General features: G+C 42.0%; 1 protein-coding gene across 1 annotated transcript in view; it reads left to right on the forward strand.

Moving 5' to 3' along the window:
- The window catches only part of LMBR1 (limb development membrane protein 1), a 159,967-nt gene that overhangs the window by 68,195 nt on the left and 69,302 nt on the right, over nt 1–22,470 (forward strand). The window contains exon 5 of the mRNA XM_077268604.1: nt 6,109–6,212. Coding sequence (XP_077124719.1) covers nt 6,109–6,212 — 104 coding nt within the window. The remainder of the gene's footprint in view (nt 1–6,108; nt 6,213–22,470) is intronic.

A 22,470-nucleotide genomic window follows, 5' to 3' on the forward strand; every position in this document is an offset into this window, starting at 1 on the left:
CCAGGTTCACATTCCGTCACTGGCAATGCGCTGACGGCATCCATTACACAGCGGCACTAATGCTATGTAACGGATGCGTTAGCGCACCCATTGACTGCCACTATGTAGCGCATCGCTAACGCATGTCATAATCTGCATGCGTTAGCAATGTGCCGTCATTCTGTGATGGACCCTTGGATGCGGGCTGCAGCGTTTCGGGTCCATCACCGATAGCACAGATGCTCCACCTACGCTATCGCGATCGCATGACGCGATCTTTAAAAGGCACTAGCGTTGGTGCAGTCTGTTTACCGCATGCGTTGAACGGACTGCACCAACGCAAGTTGATTTTAAAAGGTATTAGTTTTTTTCTGTGAGCCAGCAAATTGGGCTAGCATAAATACTTTCTGCAAACATTATAAGTTCGATGTGTTGTCAGGCCAACAGACTGCTTTTGGTAGAAAGGTTCTCCAGGCAGTTGTCCCACCCTAGAATGTAATACTTTGGTATTCTCCATGGTGCTGTCAGGAGGGATGTTCTGGTAAACGGCGATTCGACCTACCGGTAATGCTGTTTCCATGAGTCCATCCTGACAGCACGTTTAGTTTCCCTCCCTTATGAGTTCCTATTACTAATGTGAGTTAACATTGTATGGGAATTTAATAAAATATAAGTTACATCCATCCTGGTGTGGTAGTTGGAAAAAGAACTGAAGGAGGTGGGTGGGAGGGGCTTCTTAACCTCTAGTGTGTTTCCTGTCCCTATAAAGATAAGAAGGACAACCTCCATGGTGTTATCAGGATGGACTCCTGGAAACATTACCGATATGTCTATATCTAATCCCCATTTTTTTTTTTTTTTTTCTTAAGAAAAAAACAGTGTGTGCGAATATCTTAAGGGCATATTTTTCAGTAGGATTCCGCTTGGAATCCGCCTGAAGAATTCTGTCAAGGTAGGCCATGAAATGAACGTGGTGCTCAACAATGTCAAAACAACATTGCTGTGCACGTGTCCCGTCTTCTGTCACTTTTTTTTTTAACTACTTCAGGGTTCTTAAACAGCGGAGTGGTTAAAAGAAGTGACATGCCTGTCCTTTGGGTGGCTTACGTCTGGAATCTGCTCGCTCGCTGTGACGCCACAAGAATGGCAGCCAAGCCGCCTCAGGAAAATATCCTCCAGAGTTTTCCTGAAGCGCCTTCACCTGGGAAAACTTGGTTGTTTTGCCTGCATCTAAACACCTTGTGGACTTGTCTATTCTGCCATTTTTTGAGTTTTTCCTAAAGAGTCTTCACAACAGGAATTTCTCTCTAGTTACCCATTTTTTTTTTTTCTGCTTCCATTTTCCAGATACTTAGCATCCTAATGCAGCTGTTAGATTCACACTTGCTCTCAACGCTTTCTAGCTACATACAAGGGAGATTGTGGAGGATAAGCCAAGACTGATGCAGTTTCTTCACAGCAGTGGATAGTAATGTGAGACTAATTATCAAAGCACTGCGTATGATTAAAGCTTCTCTCTATCTAAGATTCTATCATTAGTTTCGAAAAGAAAGCTTTTTCCGAATAGTTTGGCTTTTGAGTGTCGGTATTCCAATAGTAGCCACAAGATGGCGATAAATCAGCAGGAATGATTTTCGCAGGGTTCCGTAGGTACGCAGCATGGTTGTCTATTAGCGGGGTCTATAGTCAGTGATCCGTCTTACATTCAAGCATTGTCTGCTTCAGCCACAATGTGGGAGCGCATATTGGGGTCTTGGGTTATGTTCATGCCAGGGTTTCTTTCCTATGGTATAGTTACTCTCCCGGTCGGTGGCACCACAGCAGTAAGAGTGGCCAATGTACGTCATAGGAAACCTGTTACTTAGGGTTTTGATCCCATAGCCCTTGTTAATGTGTGCTCAGAATTTGTTCCTAGGAGCCACTTCCTGCTCTGTGGCCTATTTTACTAGTTGCAATATTTTGTACTTATTAAATGTTGCCTATCCTAGGGGCTTGTTCTTTGTGTTTTTTGCTGTATTTTCTTGACGCATTTTTTTTTTTTGTACAGAGAAAAATGCAGCATTTTACTGTAGCTGCAAATTAAATGATGTATTTCTAAAATCTGATTCACACTGCGGGTTTTTTTTTTTTTTTTTTTTTTAAATTTTTAATCTGCAGTATGTCAATTCTTCAGCTTAGCTGCAGTTTTTTTTTCCTTTGATTTAAGATTTTAAAAAAGCTGAAAAAATTTCACATTAAAAATAAATAAAGATATATTTGGTTGGCATCTGTTCTCAGACTTTATTCCTATTTAATATATTTATTTAGGTGGTTAATTGGTTTTGAGCCAAACTCACGAATTATATATTTTTTCAAATGTATTTATTTATTTACATACTACAATCCCAAGTTTTTTTTTTTTTTCGCTGTCTCGTTCATTTTAAATGCGAGTCTGGTCCATAAGTTAAACTAAAGTAGGGATACTTTTTTTTTTTTTTTTTCAGCTCACAGGATATATGGTGTGTCAGCTTGCAGTAAAAACTTTGGGGGCTTTTAAAAGTTGTGCTGTAACAGTCTATACAACATATGACAAGGTTAAAAATAAGTTTATTTATAATTTTATCTATTTTAAATTATTTTAATTTGCCAACGTTCTGGGTCTGCAACTAGTCCCGATTGATCATTGTTGCTCCTCCAGTTTTCTGGAGTAAATTTCTTCTTTTTAGTGCCTTCTTCAACAGCTTTGCTCATCCAGGTGTTTCTGATGAACTCATGAAATGAGACTTATTTAATCAAGATTTCTGGCTCTCACAGACCTGTAACTTCTTTTTTAAGAGTCTCCTCTTTCCTCCACTCATTACCTGTAGTAATGGCACCTGTTTAAACTTGTTATCAGTATAAAAAGACACCTGTGCACACCCTCAAACAGTCTGACTCCAAACTCCACTATGGTGAAGACCAAAGAGCTGTCAAAGGACACCAGAAACAAAATTGTAGCCCTGCACCAGGCTGGGAAGACTGAATCTGCAATAGCCAACCAGCTTGGAGTGAAGAAATCAACAGTGGGAGCAATAATTAGAAAATGGAAGACATTCAAGACCACTGATAATCTCCCTCGATCTGGGGCTCCACGCAAAATCCCACCCCGTGGGGTCAGAATGATCACAAGAACGGTGAGCAAAAATCCCAGAACCACGCGGGGGGACCTAGTGAATGAACTGCAGAGAGCTGGGACCAATGTAACAAGGCCTACCATAAGTAACACACTACGCCACCATGGACTCAGATCCTGCAGTGCCAGACGTGTCCCACTGCTTAAGCCAGTACATGTCCGGGCCCGTCTGAAGTTTGCTAGAGAGCATTTGGATGATCCAGAGGAGTTTTGGGAGAATGTCCTATGGTCTGATGAAACCAAACTGGAACTGTTTGGTAGAAACACAACTTGTCGTGTTTGGAGGAAAAAGAATACTGAGTTGCATCCATCAAACACCATACCTACTGTAAAGCATGGTGGTGGAAACATCATGCTTTGGGGCTGTTTCTCTGCAAAGGGGCCAGGACGACTGATCCGGGTACATGAAAGAATGAATGGGGCCATGTATCGTGAGATTTTGAGTGCAAACCTCAAACTACCTATGATGTAAATTACAGACGCCTCTCATCTTTTTAAGTGGTGGAACTTGCACTATTGCTGACTGACTAAATACTTTTTTGCCCCACTATGTATGTGTATGTATATATGTATATATATATATGTGTGTGTGTGTGTGTGTGTATATATATATATATATATACATATATATATATATATACCGTATTTTCCGGCGTATAAGACGACTGGGCGTATAAGACGACCCCCCAACTTTACCAGTTAAAAAATAAAATCTTCTTAAAAGTCGGGGGTCTTCTTATACACCCTATGTCGTCTTATAGGGCCGGTGAATATGTGCCTTTTGGGGGGGGGGGGGGGGGAGTGATCCTGATGAGGACGAGGGGGCGTCTCACAGGAAAGTGAGTATCCCCCATTACCTTATCATAGCGCTGCAGCGTGGGGTCTCTGTGCTGGGAGCGGCGGCGGCTGTGCTGTGCTGTGGCGGCTCCTCTTCTGCAGTGTGGGGCCTCTGATGCTGTGGGGCGGTGGCGGCGGCGTATCTTCATACAGTCGGGGCTCCTCCGGCATCTCAAAGACTGGAAGCCCCGCCGGCAACTCCATGGGTACAATGCGGTCAGGTGGCCTCCGGGAAAATGGCCGCTGCTCAGATTCAGATCTCGTCCCGAGATCTCGGGAGACGAGATCTGAATCTGAGCAGTGGCCATTTTCCCGGAGGCAGCTCAATAGGTGCGATGCGGTGGCCCGGCCGCTGGGGGCTGCGCATGCTCAGATTCAGATCTCAACGAGATCTGAATCTAAGCAGCGGCCATTTTCCCGGAGGCCAGCGCATTGTACCGATGGAGTTGCCGGCGGGGCTTCCAGGCTGAGATGCCGGAGGAGCCCCGACTGCATGAAGATATGCCGCCGCCGCCACCGCCCCACAGCACCAGAGGCCCCACACTGCAGAAGAGGAGCCGCCACAGCACAGCAGCCGCCGCCGCTCCCAGCACAGAGACCCCACGCTGCAGCGCTATGATAAGGTAATGGGGGATACTCACTTTTCTGTGAGACGCCCCCTCGTCGTCATCAGGATCACTCCCCCCCCCACCCACCATATACACCCGGCGTACAAGGCGATTCCCGGCGTACAAGACGACCCCCGACTTTTAAGAAGATTTTCAGGGGTTAAAAAGTCGTCTTGTACGCCGGAAAATACGGTATATATATATATATATATAATTAATCCAATCAACTAGCAAGAGCCTACTGCCCCATATAGAGTCATGACACTTATTGCTGAACAAGTGTAATTTTATTAATGCATAACATACATCGATAATAAATACATGTGATAACAAAAAACAGGGATGAGGATTAGGTAAATAACTCGGAAGGACAACCAGCCACATGGGAATATACACATGATGTAATGGTCATTTTGAATATAAATGGCCCTAACAGTTAGAATCACCCAAGCTGTAAAATATGCTGCTGGATGTAAGTAAGAGGGAAGTCAGGGAGAGGCCAATATAGCTAATAAAAGTAGCAGCAAGTAGTAACAGCCAATATATGCTCTGCCTGTCCCAATCGCTCCTAAGTACCTCTAGTATTGCAGCAATGCCCATAAAGTGCATAAGTGATTAAAAGCCATAGCGTCTATTGGGCTTACCCATGTGTGTTCCAATGTGGTCAGTGTCCAGCGGAAGGCCCCGACGCGCGTTTCGCGTGATGTGCTTCTTCGGGGGGCTGTCCCGTTTGACAGCCCCCCGAAGAAGCACATCACGCGAAACGCGCGTCGGGGCCTTCCGCTGGACACTGACCACATTGGAACACACATGGGTAAGCCCAATAGACGCTATGGCTTTTAATCACTTATGCACTTTATGGGCATTGCTGCAATACTAGAGGTACTTAGGAGCGATTGGGACAGGCAGAGCATATATTGGCTGTTACTACTTGCTGCTACTTTTATTAGCTATATTGGCCTCTCCCTGACTTCCCTCTTACTTACATCCAGCAGCATATTTTACAGCTTGGGTGATTCTAACTGTTAGGGCCATTTATATTCAAAATGACCATTACATCATGTGTATATTCCCATGTGGCTGGTTGTCCTTCCGAGTTATTTACCTAATCCTCATCCCTGTTTTTTGTTATCACATGTATTTATTATCGATGTATGTTATGCATTAATAAAATTACACTTGTTCAGCAATAAGTGTCATGACTCTATATGGGGCAGTAGGCTCTTGCTAGTTGATTGGATTATTGTATTTGGGGAGTTTGCCCCCCTGTTTCCCGTGCAAAAGTGCTATGGGCACGTCCTGTCACAGGGTTTGTTTGAGTACATTTTACGTCCACAGATTCGGTTTTTGTAAAGTGCTAATATATATATATATATGTATGTATTTCTTCCTCATTCCAATGCCTTCTTCAGGCGGCCAGCAGTGGGATAAAATAGACACCATGCGAATGACAAACACTAGTGTCTAAATGAAGCTTTGGGAAATCCTCTCTCTAAAGTAAGTGAATTAATGATTTTTGTTTTGCAATTTCAGGACTTTGGAATCTTGTTTCACTTTTCTCCAATCTGTGTCTTTTTGTGTTGATGCCATTTGCGTTCTTCTTTCTGGAATCTGAAGGCTTTGCCGGACTCAAAAAGGTAACTTTAATTTTAGCACCAGTTCTAAAATGAATACCGTATGTCATACGTACGGTTAAAGCCCTAAACGCTCAAAGGGAATCTGTCAGTAGGATCAATCCTCTGAAGTCATCTAGATGAGCAAATAGGTCTTAGAAAGTTGAATACAATGAGACGATGATATCGGTGATCCACATTTTCTTAATATGTAAAGTACTGTTAAGATCTTTGGGCTGGACAAAGATCTCCTGAGAATCTGCTTCCAGAGCTTATTTTAAATGAATGACCATTACCAGAGAAAGACATGTAGATCAGGAGAGCAGACTGTCCTCTGAGGCTGTGTGCACACGATGCGGATTTGCTGCAGATCCGCAGCGGATTTTTCCGCGCAGAAACGCTGCAGATCCGCACTGTGATTTACAGTACAATGTAAATCAATGGGTAAAAAAAGTTGTGCAGAAAAATCAGTGCGAAATTGCTGCGGATTTAAAAGAAGTGCATGACACTTCTTTTGTGCGGATCTGCAACATTTCTGCACCCCTCCATGATAAAAATCCACAGTGGCAAAAACTGCAGAAAATCTGCACAAAATCCGCATCAATTCCGCGGCAAATCCGCAACTGCGGATTCTGCCAGGAGATGCGGATTTTGTGCAGAAAATTCTGCACCACATTTCCTACGTGTGCACGTAGCCTGAAACAATTTCTTCTTTCACTCAGACAATCTTCCGTTTAGGGCATTGTCACGCCCTATGGCCCAGATTCACGATGACCATTGTCTTTCAGGGTGACAGCTTATTTTTCACAGGACGAAACGACTTCTAGGATTTTAGGATAGATGTGACTTTTTGATCGCTTGTTGCAGCATTTTTTATGAAATTGCAGCAACCATAAAAACATAATTTTGTCATTCTTATTTTTTTTTTTCGTTTACAGTGTTTATTAATCAGATTGTTAGATTTTGATCAAACTTTTCTGAAGGCAGTACCAAATATGTGTATCCTTTTAATATCTGTATTGTAATGGGTGAAAAGTGGCGTAATTTTAACTTTCTTTTTTTTTTTAACTTTTCACTGTTCTTATATTGTGAAGCTGCGATCATCTGATCGCTTGTGCTACAGCATCGCTGTATATAGCAGAAATCGCGGTCTTCTTTGATTTTGCTGTCACGCTTTGACATTCAAGATAAGCGATTCAATTCCTGTGAAAAATATGACTTTATTGTGCTCCCAGTTTATTAAACCAGTAAATTAGTGGTTTTCTGTACAATATTTCATTGAGTCATCCTTCCCTGACCTGAGCATTTAATGTCGTACTAACGTGTTCTTCTAATAACCTTTCGACTAATGGCCTTGATTATGAGTATTGGATTTGTGCCATACGACTGTACATAGCAAAACAGACCCAGCAAAATTCTCTGCTTAGTTTCTAATTAATCGCGGGCATTAATGTAAATGGACATTTAGGCCTGGAGGGGTTGTCTGTGGGCTTTATTTTCTGAAGTGGATTTTTGTAAGCTCGCAGTTGCTGCTTTTTATAGCCTCTACCACCTTTTTATCCACTTTGCCTTTACAGTAACTATGAACCGTAGGAAGTGGTTGTAAAATCGAGGAATTCTATTAGGAGATGTGGTAAATATCAGGGGCCCTTCAGACGTGGTGCGGCGCTGTCTGGCCAGGGACGCTTTGTTAGGTCTACGTAGATAAGTCTCTATTGTGCTCGTATGTAGGTTCCCGGCTTCAGACTCGTAGTATTATGAACCCCTTCTGTTCAGTAGTAATTAATGCAGAGTTTCTGTACAATAAAAGACCTGTACGTACTCTGTATGGTACCTGTCCAGGATCCCGGGTGAAACTACTATCAGGAGATTACTTGCCGCAGTAAGGGAGCCCAGAGCAGAATGGCAGAGAACTCACCGGGTAGCAAGCAGGACCTGAATCATGTGACAGAGGGGGAGTGGCCAGGGACGGAGCCAAGCACCGGGGTGCAAAGGAAGAGAACGGCGCCGGAGAGTAGTCAAAGATGCCGAGGTCAATAACCGAGACGTGGGTGAGGCAGAAGGATAGTCAGGTGGAAGCCGGAGGTCAGAAAGCCAAGTGAATCAGACCAGATTGAGCACAGAGAGCAAACAAACAACACAGTATGCCCCTGCACACCAGGGGGTCAGGCACACAGACAAAACGAAAGTATAACTGACAGAGAATCCTAGTCCACAGTGGGTATAAATATCCCTCCCAGATCCAAAAGGAGGCCACAACAATTAACCCTGAAAGGGCAGGGTATTAACCCTGTCCAAACCATGACAGTACCTCTGGGAAGTATTTTTCTCCTATAAGCAATTTATTTTCACACTCTAAAATATTATGAACCCCTATTGGCTTAAAGTAGTTTCCCTGCCCAATGAATTTTTTATTTCAGAAATTTGCATTACTATAAAATGACACAATATCGAATGCTCCCCTTATCAACCCCCTACCACTTATGGGTCCTCTGCTAGTCTTTTTATCTGACACCAGTGATGATGTCACAACATGTGACCGCTGTAGCCAATCACTGGTTGTAGCAGTGATGTGAGGTCACCATTGCGGATAGTGATTGGTTGTGCTTGTCACATGGCGTGTTGATGACACATCGCTGGTGCCGGGTGAAAGAGGCCACAAGGAAATCCACAATGCATTGGTACTGGAGAGGCAGGGGGTTGGAAAGGGAGTTGTTAACCTCGTTTGGACAAGCATAATGCCAACGCATATCAGCATCTATACCACAAGCACCTGCCTGCTGGTTTCTGACAGCATCATGGTATCTATGTTGGTTTTTAGTTCAGGTTGGTAGGTTCGCAGTTATCCTTCTACGTGCAGCTGCAATACTGAGCCCAAAATGCTCCCACATTACAGCCTAAATGACGTCTTACTCCTTTTTGCTATTTTAAATAATTACATTATAACAATGAAGGATTGGACCTCTTTAACTTCCTAGATAGTTTTCAAGTTTTTGACAAATGCACATAAAACCTGGATTATAATATATAACAACCAGTCTAGTTTCATACCTATATATTTTGGGAAAGTAGATAGTTATATTGCAAAAACTGGGTGACATTTTGACAATCAAAGTGTAATACTTTTGTAAAAGAATATTTCATGTCTGTGACCAAGTTTGTCCCAAACAGAAACCTAGATGTCCATCACCTGCTAAAAAAAATAGGTCCTCTTCCCAGGATTCATACGTCTCTTATACCATATCACATTTTCACCAGAACTGAAAATTCTTAGACCCCAGATTTCAATCCAGATGGTGGCAGACAGGTCAGACAAGAGCCGGAATAGTTGCAGGAGATATTTAGATGTACAATTGATTGTTCTGGGCGCACTTAGAGGGTGGCATCCCGTAGAAAGGTTCCTGTGTTGGCCATTCGATGATGATGGCATTAGGCTACATTCACACGGGTTTGAGTTTTTGATGTTGCAGATTTTCTGTACCTATTGGGTGACTTGCGGTTTTTTTTAATGCGTTTTTACTGCGTTGTGACACTACAGTTTCTGTGTCATTTTGGGATGTCATGTTTTAAATAAAGCTGCTTTGTTTTTCTTTCATTTGGCTTTGACAAAATGTGGATAGTCTTGAGTGGATTACATGCGGTTTTATGTGTTATTTTAGTCATTGGCAGAGAAAGGGATAAATGGCGAAGATGGTATCATCTTTAGCCAAAATTAGTTTCAGGTAAAAATGGTAAGGAAAAAAACAAACCTGCAGGTCCTGGAGACTGAGAGCAACAAAGTGTATATCCGTCAGTAGGCTGTGATGAAGTGATTTGGAAAAGTGCATAATTGAAGATAAATAGACTTCCATTTTGGGAGAACTTATGATGATCTCTTCATATTTCTGTCTATAATGGTGGATTATGCGGAATATGTTGGCGCTATATAAATAAAGATTATTATTATTATTATGTGGTTTTTTTTTTTTTTGCCAAATCTGTTTAGTTCTCCCTTCAAAGCTTTGTGCTTGTCCAACAATGTGTACACATAGTATGTAGATTAAAGGGAATATGTCTCCGGGCTTTTGCCACTTAAACTGACTGTAGTATAATAAATGGGCAGAGACACAGATTTCAGTAATGTATCATTTACTCGGCTGCTTCCTCTAGGCTTGATAAAATCACATTTTTTTTCTGCATATTATATTGCAGAATATTATAATTTCTGCGAGACCGCTAAGTCTTCTGGGTAATTTCGCAATGTATCTCTGGGAATGGAAGCTGGCGGCAGCTGCACGCGCATCGGCGGACGACAGAAGGTGAGAATAGCAGGTATTTTTATTATTTTTAACATTAGATCTTTTTACTATTGATGCTGCACAGGCAGCATCAATAGTAAAAAGTTGGTCACACAGGGTTAATAGCAGCGTTAACGGAGTGCGCTACACCGCGGCATAACACGGTCCGTTAACGCTGCCATTAACCCTGTGTGAGCGGTGACTGGAGGGGAGTATGGAGCGGGCGCCGGACACTGACTGGACGGAAGTGGGGAGGGACTAATTCTCAGCCGGACTGTGCCCGTTGCTGATTGGCGTTGTCCCGGAAATCAGCGACGCGGGACAATTATATAGTAGACTAGTAAACCTGCTGCCATGTAGTCCTCCATGTTCATGATCTCTGTATAATCCCGTCCATCCCACTGATTGGCAGCTTTCTGCCTATGCACAGTGTACACAGAAGGCTGCCAGTGTAAGAAGCCTATTAAGTGACACAACACTGGTATCGGGGTCTCTGCCACTACATCATGCTGCTCTCAGAGTAGCAAAATCATGGTGAGTGATTCATCTCAACTGTGTCCAATAAAAAATGTACCATATTTTGCGGATTATAAAACTTATCGGATTATAAGACTCACCCCAAATTTTGAGGAGAAAAATAGGAAAGAAAACTTTTTTTTAATAAAATGGTGGTGCTTATAATCCATGCATCTTATTGCTTACTGGGGGTGGTGGCTGCGGTGAAACGGGGTCACAGCTGGAGGAGGCAAGAGTGGAGTGTTGCTGCAGACCACAGGCTGAGATGAGGGTCTTCCGATGTGCACCGCTGCTGGTGTTCGGTGGTGTGGGGGCTCTGCCGACATTTTGTGAAAGCCCAGAGCCCCCGCACTTGCGGTACATGGTTTACTGTGCGGCGGACTCTGGGAAAATGGCTGCTGAGGGCGGTGCATGTTCAGATGGAGATCTCGGGAGATGAGATCTCAGCGCTGGAGAAGCGTCCGACACCATGACAGGCAAGAAGGTTATTGTTCTTTACCAGATAAAACTCTTTGTGACATATAAGCCAGGGAATAAGAACATTTAAGGCGGATGCCTTACTTCGTTGTGTTCCTGGGGGTGGAGAGAATTGTGAACTGATTCCTATATTACAGAAATTATATGCTGTGATCTGGAAAAGGGAGGTTGTAGAGGCTCAGGGGGACGCCCCTTCAGCCTGTCCTTTAGGTAAACTGTTTGTTCCTGTTAATTTCAGTCTTAAAATTTTAAGCAAATATCATGATTCGGTCTTAGCTGGGCATCCTGGTAGTAAGGCCACTACAGATCTCCTTACCTGGCCTTTTGGTGGTCTGGCTTGCTCCATGATGTTCGGGAGTATTCAGCTCCCTGCAGTGTTTGCTCACATTCTGAAACCTCCTCATATTCGTCTGTCTGGGCTCTTCAACCACTGGCGATTTCCTTTAGATTTTGAACTCCTTTGATTTCATCATGGATCTACCTGTATCTGCAGGTGATACAGTAATCTTGGTGATGGTGGACAAATTCAGCAAGATGTCTCCTTTCTTTGCGCTACCCACTTTACCAACACAAAAATCTTGGCGCACATTTTTATCAAATTGTGAAGTTACATGGGATTTCTACTGATATTGTTTTTGACTGGGGGTGCAATTTATTACCAAATTTTGGAAAGCATTTTGTGCTCTTTTTGGGATCAATCTTTTATTTTCTTCAGCCTTTCATCCAGTCTAATGGGTGTTTTGTGTCTGAGAATTGGTAAGATTGGATTACTTACCTCTAGCTGAATTTGCGGTGAATAACTATTGTCGTGAGTCTACTGGCAAGTCCCCGTTCCTCGAGGCGTATGGATTTCATCCTTGGTTCTGCCCTTTCAATAGAAATTGTTCTTCAGGAGTACCTGGAGAGGAACAGTTTTTGTCATCTATTACATCAGTGTGGCAAGGTGTTCTTGTTAATTTGTAGAAGATGGGGTCCAAATATAAGAGAGTGGCTGATCGGAGACATTTGATGAGTCCAGACCTGTGTGATTTGATGATTTGGTGTGATTGTCCACAAGGAACATTAAGTTGAAGGCTTATTGGGACCCAGGTTCATCGGTCCCTATAAGATTGTGGCTGTCGCCAATCCAGTAGCATTTTGCCTTGCTTTGCCACCCACCTTTAGGATTCATAATGTGTTTCACCGATCTCTACTCAAGAAATACTTTGCGTCCTCTGAACCATCCCCAACGCTCCTTCCCCAGTCAGTGTTGATGGGAATTTCAGATAGCAAAGATTCTCGCTTGGTTCGTAGATCTCTTCAGTATCTAGCACACTGGAAAGGTTACGGTCCTGAACAGAGAATGTGGGATCCAGCATCTGACGTTCATGCGGTCAGGTTAATCCATTTTTTTTCATGCTGCACACCCTGATAAAGCCGGCCCTGAGGTTCCACAGATCCCTCTTAGAAGAGGGTGTACTGTCATGAGGATACAGCAACACAGGGGGTCCAGAAGACAGAGGTGACTGGTTTCACACACTCCTTTACTAGTTAGAAGTACTTCACTATCGTTTTAAACAGTGCAGTTTTTTTTCCTTGCTAGCAGTACAATGGTTAATCTGTCCAGTTGAAGCTTCTGGATCTTTCCTACTTGGATTGTCTCAACTGTTCACACCCCTCTTCTATATATGCTTTCCTCTGGCACTTACGGATTGTCAGTGTTAGTTCTTGCTGCCTGGTTCTGGCGTTGGAGGTGTAGGTCTTGGTTGGAGATTGTTCATGAGATTGTTGCTTGGAGATTTGTCTGTGTGCACATACTCATCTTTTCCTATTTGGTTTCTCCTTCCTTTTTAACTCTCCTATGTCCCACTCTATTGTTTGGTGTGCTTATTTTGTATGGTTGATATTTCCATTTATCCCTGTCTGTATTCCCTTGTTTGTCTGGTTAGTGTGTTCCTATATACTTCAGCTTTCCACTACCTTGGCAGGGAGGGACAGATCAGGGTAGATATAGGGGCATAGCAAGGCACGAGAACCCAGCTTCTCCACCTACAGAAATAATCCAGGGACAAGATAGACCAGGTTGCCCCTAGTTCTAGGGACCTGGTTAGCGCCAAAAGTCACATCTTCGTGACAATGTCACTGTCCATATCTAATTGATAGATTGACTTGTAGCTGGCCACGCTGCTGTATAGAAAGAGTAGTTCCACACTTGTAGCTGTGCTCCAAGTAGTCTTTATTATGTTTTTTGGGTGCACACTGAACTCTTTCTTAAATAAAACTAAAGCTGCTACTACTGTAGTTTTATTTGAGAAAGTGTTTAGTATGAACCCGAAACGTGTAGTACTACTTGGAGCACAACTGTGGAACTACTTTCTATGCAGGTGCACGATCAGCTACACGTCAACAGCTATCCCTCAATTTTTATGCAGAAGAACCTCTTCTTTTGGCAGATGTGACTGCAGCAGCTAAACTTATTGCAGTCATTTATTGGTGTTAAGACATATACCACCCAATCAGGTAAGGATCACTGTCACCCTCCACCCACTTAATAATAATAATAATAATAATAATAATAATAATATTTATTTATATAGCACCATTGCATATTATATAGCACCACTTATATTAAACTCTATTACCCAGTGTGCGCTTGTCTCTTTTCCACTGTCCCATCTCTGCTTAACCTGCACTGCTGGTGAGGGTGATCTCTGTATTGGGACTGTGGCTACTTTCCTTTCATGTGTCCCTTCTGCACGTAGTCTAGGGGTAGGTGCTTCACCGCTGTCAGTCTAGGGGGTAGGTGCTTCACCGCTGGGTTTTCCACATTTCTCAAATCTAGGAATTGAGGAGGTCGGGCTCTAGAAACAGACCAGCTCTGTAACTTTCCTAGAGGCGTATGGAAGTTGCTGAAAAAGCGATCCTCAGTTTCCATAGTCCTCACTTCCTTTGGCTGTCACCATGTATGGTTGAAAGGGGAATATGTTTTCATGTTCAATATATTTTTATTATTTATATTGATCATGTATAACCAATACATACAAACAGTCATTGAAATAAGCAATAGGCTGGAGGAAAAATCTCCAATCCTAATTCAAAATAATGGTATGTGTAGTGTTGCATTGAAAATTTTATCACCTTTATTGCAAAAGACCTTTTTAGTAATAAACCGTAAATATCAAATAGAGAGAAAAGAAGTAAAGGGAAAATAAAAGAGTAGAATAAGAATGCCACGGACTTCTGTACCTCGACTGTATATGTACCTTTTAAAAGAGACATAATTAGTAAGTTTACCTTGATTTAGCCAAGGAGAGGAGAATATGTTTAGATAACTTTTCCCAAGAGGCCCTCACGCTGCGCTATCTCTACATGCATAGATATGAAAACCTAAAGAGATGAACTGGGATATAAGTTTGTATAAATGCATGTTCACACTGGCCACTAAACAGAAAAAAAACTAAGATAAAAACACAATGAGCAGATACCCTGCAGTAAATAAATGACAACATAGCAGGAAAACAACATAGGGTACTTGGATAACAACATAATTTTGATAAAAAACAAAACCTAATAGCCATCACACCACGTCACGGTGACCCTAATCCGAGATGGTCTTTACCTCTAGTATTAAAACTTAACCATATGTCACATGACGTAAATGTGAAAAATGGACTCTTCTATTCCAGTTCATCTCTGCTCGGCCCTTATTCATATTTACGTCATTTCACGAATGGTAAGGTTTTAAAACTAGAAGTTAGAACTGTCCAGAATAGGGTCACCGTGATGTGGTGGGATGGCTTCTACGGTTTTTTTTATTTTTTTTTTAAATCAAAATTGTTATTTAAGTACCTTATGTTATTTTCATGCACTATTGCTATTTATTTACTGCAGGGTATTTTCTCATTTTGTTTTTATTTTAGGTTTTGTCTGCATAGATCTGAGCAGATCATGGTCTATCCATGTTAATATAATGATAAATATTTTCTGTAAATTAAAAAAAAATTAAAAATTGATCTCTGAAATGTTATCTATTAATGAAAGGAAGCAGTCAGAATAATTATGGAGTTTTTATTGGCAATTTCAAAGAAGAAAATTATTCAAATTAACTTTTTTTTACGGAACGTAAGAAAATGATCTTGCCATCACCACCTAGGAGAAATAGCTCCCCTATACATTGTTTCCCCACTTGGGTACTGGCAAGACAGTTTTCTTTAGATCTGCAGGAGACAGTTACCGTAAGTGATGGTGGCATATTGTATGTGAGCGTTTTATCTTTAGCAACCTTCCTGTAACTCTTCTATCATTTTTAAGTGAATTTTGAAGAAGTATTCCAATCGCAAGATATTGATGACCTGGCTAGACGATGGGTTATCCGTATCAGATTCATAGGGGTCCGATACCTTCCCGATCAGCTGAAATTAGATCTGACCAATGTTCAGCAGTATCGGGCGGCAATGAATGGAGTTGGCATATTGTGCAGTCTCTTCCAAAGTGTTTACATCTTGGCTGATCGGTGGGGGTACCAGGTATCGGACCCCTATAAACTGATATTGATGACCCATCTTTATAAGTCATCAGTATCTTGTGACCGGGCAACCCTCATAAGGACAATATTACATGCGTAATCCGGCCCAATCTACAGCCTCAAATACCAGTTGGACCACGAGTCTTAGCCCCCGAGCTAAAAGTATTTTAAGGACCTATGATGTTTGTTCAGGTTCATTTTCCGTCCATAATACGGCTTTAGAAATGCGCCCATATTTACATTTTACGAAGTAGTGATTTAGAATACTTAACAATTTGACATTGGCTCCCATTAATGCCAGATGAAAATTTTTACTTAGGTATTTTTCACTATGGTTTTATTTAAAAAAAATAAATAAATACCGGTAAATAAAATGTTCGGTAGTTTGCATGTTTTGTTACTGAAAAATGATTGCTGAATGCGGAGAGCTCTGAATCATGTGCTTCCAATAAAGATTCCACCGCGTCTTGTATGATTTATACATTACATGGCCTCTATACCTTGCCGATCCGGTAAGGTGTCTCACTCTTGTGTGTCATTTATTATTATTATTATTTTTTTCCCCCTTTCTCCTTTTAATACTGCACATCATACCACAACTTGTTATATAAAATTGAACATGAGCGACAGAAACATCCTGACCAATTACCTAAATGATCCAGACATTCCCAAAATGTTCAGCGGGATTAAGAGGTTAACTTCTAAAACATCAAACAAACGGACTGATAATAAAAAGCAAATAGGATAAAAAAAAATGTAAGGTAACTTCCTTGCTTAATTAATTAGGTGGGCCAGGTGGAAATCGAAGAGGTCGGGTCTCCAGTTTGCAAGGTCTATAAAGCTAAGTAACATGACAGCGCAATGGAGAAGAAAGCAAGATTTTTTTTAATATGCTTCTATCCTGTGTCACAGTTTGAAATTGTCCTGGTTTTTGTCCCTTTTGGCAAACTTACATAAAAGTGACCCGGTACTGTATTTTATGGCCAGACGAGCCTTTATTTTCCAGCGCTTTAATTCGTGTCAGACCTCCGCTTTAAAGAGTCGCCGCATTGGGTTTCGAAGCAAAGCCTGTTTCTCTCAATTGATTTGCACTGAATTCTTTCATTATTTATTTTTTTTTTTTGCCACTGATCATCCATAAATTGTTGGAAATGAGTGATTAAGGAAGTGCTGCTAAATGTTACCAACACCATGCAGGTTCCCTCTATGACTTTTTGTGGGTGAGAGGAAATCGTACATTGCCCTAACAATAAGGAAGACCCCCGCTGGGGACCTTTCGGGAAAATTTGTCTTGCATACTGTTTTGATCATTGTGTTTTCTTATTATACAGAATAGAGAAATGTTTTTTTCACAGCTGCTGATCTAAACCAGTCACCTAGAAAAGTGTAATTCGTCATATTAGTAAATATTTTTTTTTTCTATTTTACTAGTAATTCACATTGGATATGAAATATTAAACTATTGTAATTTCACAGGAGAATTTTGTTTTGATTCAGATTAGTTATCAGCACAGGAATTCAACAAGATTAATGGTTTTACATTTAATTTTTTTTCTGTGACATTCTACATTTTTCACGACTATTTAGTCACAAATTAGACCTAGCTTTTGATGTAAATTTTTAATTTTTCGGAATGTGTCCAGCAGTGTAGATATGGTATGTTTTCATTGGGCACCTACACCACCATGTGAATTTTCTGCGGACATGCCATATGCAACCTGTATCTCTTATGAGACTGGAGCTCAACATTAATTTGTTAGGGGATTCTGACAACGACTCCACTGCAAGCTCCAGTAGGGCCCCGATCTCCAGATAGATGCTGGCCTCATGATAGGAGCCCACATGCTTACACAAATATGACAGATATGCCATAAATGCCCAGAATAGGAATACCCCTTTAATTTAACCCCTTCATGACCTTGGGATTTTCCATTTTTCCGTGTTTGTTTTTCGCTCCCCTCCTTCCCAGAGCCATAACTTTTTTATTTTTCCGTCAATTTGGCCATGTGAGGGCTTATTTTTTGCGGGACGAGTTGTACTTTTGAATGACATCATTGGTTTTACCATGTCGTGTACTAGAAAACGGGAAAAAAATTCCAAGTGCGGTGAAATTGCAAAAAAAGTGCAGTCCCACACTGGTTTTTTGTTTGGCTTTTTTGCTAGGTTCACTAAATACTAAAACTGACCTGCCATTATGATTCTCCAGGTCAGTACGAGTTCATAGACACCTAACATGACTAGGTTATTTTTTATCTAAGTGGTGAAAAAAAATTCCAAACTTTGGTAAAAAAAACAAACAAAATTGCGCCATTTTCCGATACTCGAACCGTCTTCATTTTTCATGATCTGGGATCAGTTGAGGGCTTATTTTTTGCGTGCCGAGCTGGCGTTTTTAATGATACCATTTCGGTGCAGATACGTTCTTTTGATCGCCCGTTATTGCATTTTAATGCAATGTCGCGGTGACCTAAAAAAGGTAATTCTGGCGTTTCAGTTTCAAATTTTTTTCTCGCTACGCCGTTTAGCGATCAGGTTAATGCTTTTTTTTTTTATTGATCGGGTGATTCCAAATATGTGTAGGTTTGATTTTTTTTTATTGATTTATTTTGATTGGGGCGAAAGGGGGGTGATTTAAACTTTTTATATTTTTTTAATTTTTTTCAAATTTTTTACTTTTTTTTTTTTTTTTACTTTTGCCATGCTTCAATAGCCTCCATAGGAGGCTAGAAGCTGGCACAACGCGATCGGCTCTGCTACATAGCAGCGATCATCAGATCGCTGCTATGCAGCAGAAATGCAGGTGTGTTGTGAGCACTGACCACAGGGTGGCGCTCACAGCTGCCGGCGATCAGTAACCATAGAGGTCTCAAGGACCTCTATGGTTACAATGCAGAAGCATTGCTGACCCCCGATCATGTGACGGGGGTCAGCGATGAGCTCATTTCCGGCCGTAAGCGCCGGTTAAATGTCGCTGTCTGCGTTTGACAGCGGCATTTAACTAGTTAATAGCGGCGGGTGAATTGCGATTTCAACTGCCGCTATTGCGGGCACATGTCAGCTGTTCAAAACAGCTGACATGTCCTGGCTTTGATGCGGGCTCACCGCCGGAGCCCTGCATCAAAGCGTGGTATCTGACCTTGGACGTACTATCCCGTCCGAGGTCAGAAAGAGGTTAAATCTACAAGTCCCCCCAAAAATTCCCCATCTACACTCTGAGATTTTGCCACGTATTTGCTGTGGTCAAATCTGTACTGGAAAAGTTCCGTATATACTCGAGTATAAGCCGACCCGAGTATAAGCCGACCCCCCTAATTTTGCCACAAAAAATTGGGAAAACTTAATGACTCGAGTATAAGCCTAGGGTGGGAAATGCAGCAGCTACCGGTAAATGTCAAAAGTAAAAATAGATACCAATAAAAGTAAAATTAGTTGAGACATCAGTAGGTTAAGTGTTTTTGAATATCCATATTGAATCAGGAGCCCCATATAATGCTCCATAAAGGTTAATAATGTCCCCATAAGATGCTCCATAGACACATTTGCCCAATATATAGCTGCACAAATGTTGATTATGGCCCCATAAGATGCTCCATACAGACACTTGCCCCATATAATGCTACACAAACGTTATAGCCCCATACACACACTTGCCCCATATAGTGCTGCACAAACGTTGATTATGGCCCCATAAGATGCTCCATACAGACACTTGCCCCATATAGTGCTGCACAAACGTTATGGCCCCATAAGATGCTCCATACAGACACTTGCCCCATTTGCTGTTGCTGCATTAAAAAAAAACCAAACCACATACTCACCTCTCGTCGCTCAGGCCCCCGGCACTTTCAAAATTCACCAGACTTTGTTCCGGCGCCGCTCCATCTTCAGCGTCTTCTGCACTGACGTTCAGGCAGAGGGCGCGCACTATCCAAGTCATTGCGCCCTCTGACCTGAGCGTCACTGCAGAAGACTCTGAAGCCGTCGCGGTGCCGGAACGAGGAGCAGGTGAATATCGCGCTGCGCTCCCCTCCCCGTTATACTCACCTACTCCTGGCGCTGTGTAGTCCCTGCTTCCCGGCGCCGCACTTCTTCTTGTACTGAGCGGTCAACCGTTAACGCTCATTACAGTAATGAATATGCAGCTCCACTCCTATGGGAGGTGGAGCAGCATATTCATTACTGTAATGAGCGGTACCATGTGACTGCTCAGAACAGGAAGAAGCTGGGAACCAGGGACCTGCAGGGACCACGCCAGGAGCAGGTGAGTGTAATTAGACAGCCCCCGCTCCCCCTCCCCTGCCGACCCCTGGGTATGACTCGAGTATAAGCCGAGGGGGGGACTTTCAGCCCAAAGAAATGGGCTGAAAATCTCAGCTTATACTCAAGTATATACGGTAAGCTTTATTGGAATTAGCTCTTAAATTTAAATTACGGTATTTTTTTTTGGTTCCAAATTTCAATTACTTAATCACTGGAATTAGTGGCCACAGTGTGTACATTAAAGAGATTAACAGAATGACGTGCTGTATCCTGCTGATACACATTTGTGGATAATCCACCGATTTGAAAGAGATTATCTAGGAATAAAAAAAAAAAAAAAAACTAAAGTACAGCTGTGCTCAAAAGTTTACATACCCCAGCAGAATTTTTGCTTTATTGGCCTTTTTTTTTTTTTCCAGAGAATATGAATGATAACACCAAAACTTTTTCTCCACTCATGGTTAGTGGTTGGGTGAAGCCATTCATTGTCAAACTACTGTGTTTTCTCTTTCTAAATCATAGTGACAACCCATAATGACGCTTTTTTTATTCCATACATCCATGGTTGTACAACAAATCCAGGTAGATGGGCAAAAAGTCCCAGTGCCCAGGTATCAGGCGACACTCACGGTCTCCCAACTTTTGGTTGACCCAGAGATTTCTTATCTCCCACCAGTATAGTCTGTAGTCACAGCCCAGACTCCTCAAAATGACAGACATCACAACCAACATCCATATATCCAGTATCAACAATCTGTAAGAAAATGTGTTAAATTCCGAAGACAGATCCCTGAACCTTAGCAGGAGGATCCAGCCCAGCCGGCAACCAAACTCCAAAATTCCATAGACCATCCATCCCAGCTTGGATCCTCTCCCTTTGAAGTCACTCCCAACAACTGCCTGATTCACCCATTGTGTCTTTTTCTCTCTCCCCCTTAAACTTTTTGCTTTAGCTCACAGAATGAAGCCTATTCCATCACCTGGGACTGCATGTGAGACCCCCTGTTGTGATGGCTCCTCTGGGTCTACAATCCCCATCCACACGATGGGCCTAGGACTAGGAGTACAATGACGTTAGACCCTATAGATTAGATTTATAGAGTCTGGCCTTGGGTATACATAAGATCTGGTCTGCACGCCTTCCTCTGCTTACTGACACTAATAAAACACAGCAAGCACATATCTATTACATTACAATAACCGCTTCTCCGTTCTGGGAAAAGTGTCTATCTCTTAGAGCTGTGGACTCTTCTCTACGTCCATTCATCCTATAGTCTTCAGTAAGTGGCCATCTCCTAGGACACAGCCGCCGACAGACATGTCAGTCGGAGGCTTATCTCCAGGAGAACCATGTTATCGGCAGCTCCAATTTGGACATGTGCAGTCGGCATCTCTCTCAATGATCAGACAGTTTCCATACACATTAGATAGTTGGCCGACCCTGTCGATAATGGCGGGTTCAGCCTAATTATCCTCATTTGTATGGGAAGCTTATCTGTCTTTGCTGCAAATTTGTTTTACCGATCTGAAAAGGTAGATAAGCTCATGTGGAGACTCGCCTAGGTAATCTTACGGCGGGTGATGATCCCAGGTAAATGTTTCTTACCTGTAGGCATCATGTGTAATACTTTCTAGGAATTCAATGAGAAACGTCGTTCATTCTCCATGAACTGGGGGTTTTGAGACCTTTTCGAGACCTGTAGTGATTTCTTTTACATTATATTACCGCGCCGGTACTCGTTCTATCAGATATTACTTTTTTTTTTCTTTCACTGACAAAAGATGTTTAATCAGTGACATCAAAGGCAATAGTTTTTGTTCCTTCGTACATTTCGGGAGTAAGGAATAAGGTCATTTTTCTCCTCCAGAACTCCCATCATTAAACAATCACCATCACTTAAACATTTTTATTAGTTTTCACATTGAGCTTCTGAGAATTCAGGGGCCCTTTCTACAGTGAGTCAGGTCATACAGCAATTATTTTTATTTTTTTTTAATAGTTAAAAGCCATCACAGACAGCAGTTATTATAGACAATTTTTATTGGAATTTTTAACATGAGGCCAATTTCAGACAATACGTTTAACCCCTCAGCTGTTAATGAACATTTCTTTCCTAGACTTTGGAGTTTCCGGACTGCAGTCTTCTTAGGGCTCCTTCATATTATCAGTGATTTTGTGGATCGTGCAAAAATCACAGAGACATGCTTGTGTTCTGTTTGTTTTTTTACCGCCATCATGGATGAAAAG

Source organism: Ranitomeya variabilis, chromosome 6, assembly GCF_051348905.1.
Source record: "Ranitomeya variabilis isolate aRanVar5 chromosome 6, aRanVar5.hap1, whole genome shotgun sequence".
NCBI classification, from domain to species: domain Eukaryota; kingdom Metazoa; phylum Chordata; class Amphibia; order Anura; family Dendrobatidae; genus Ranitomeya; species Ranitomeya variabilis.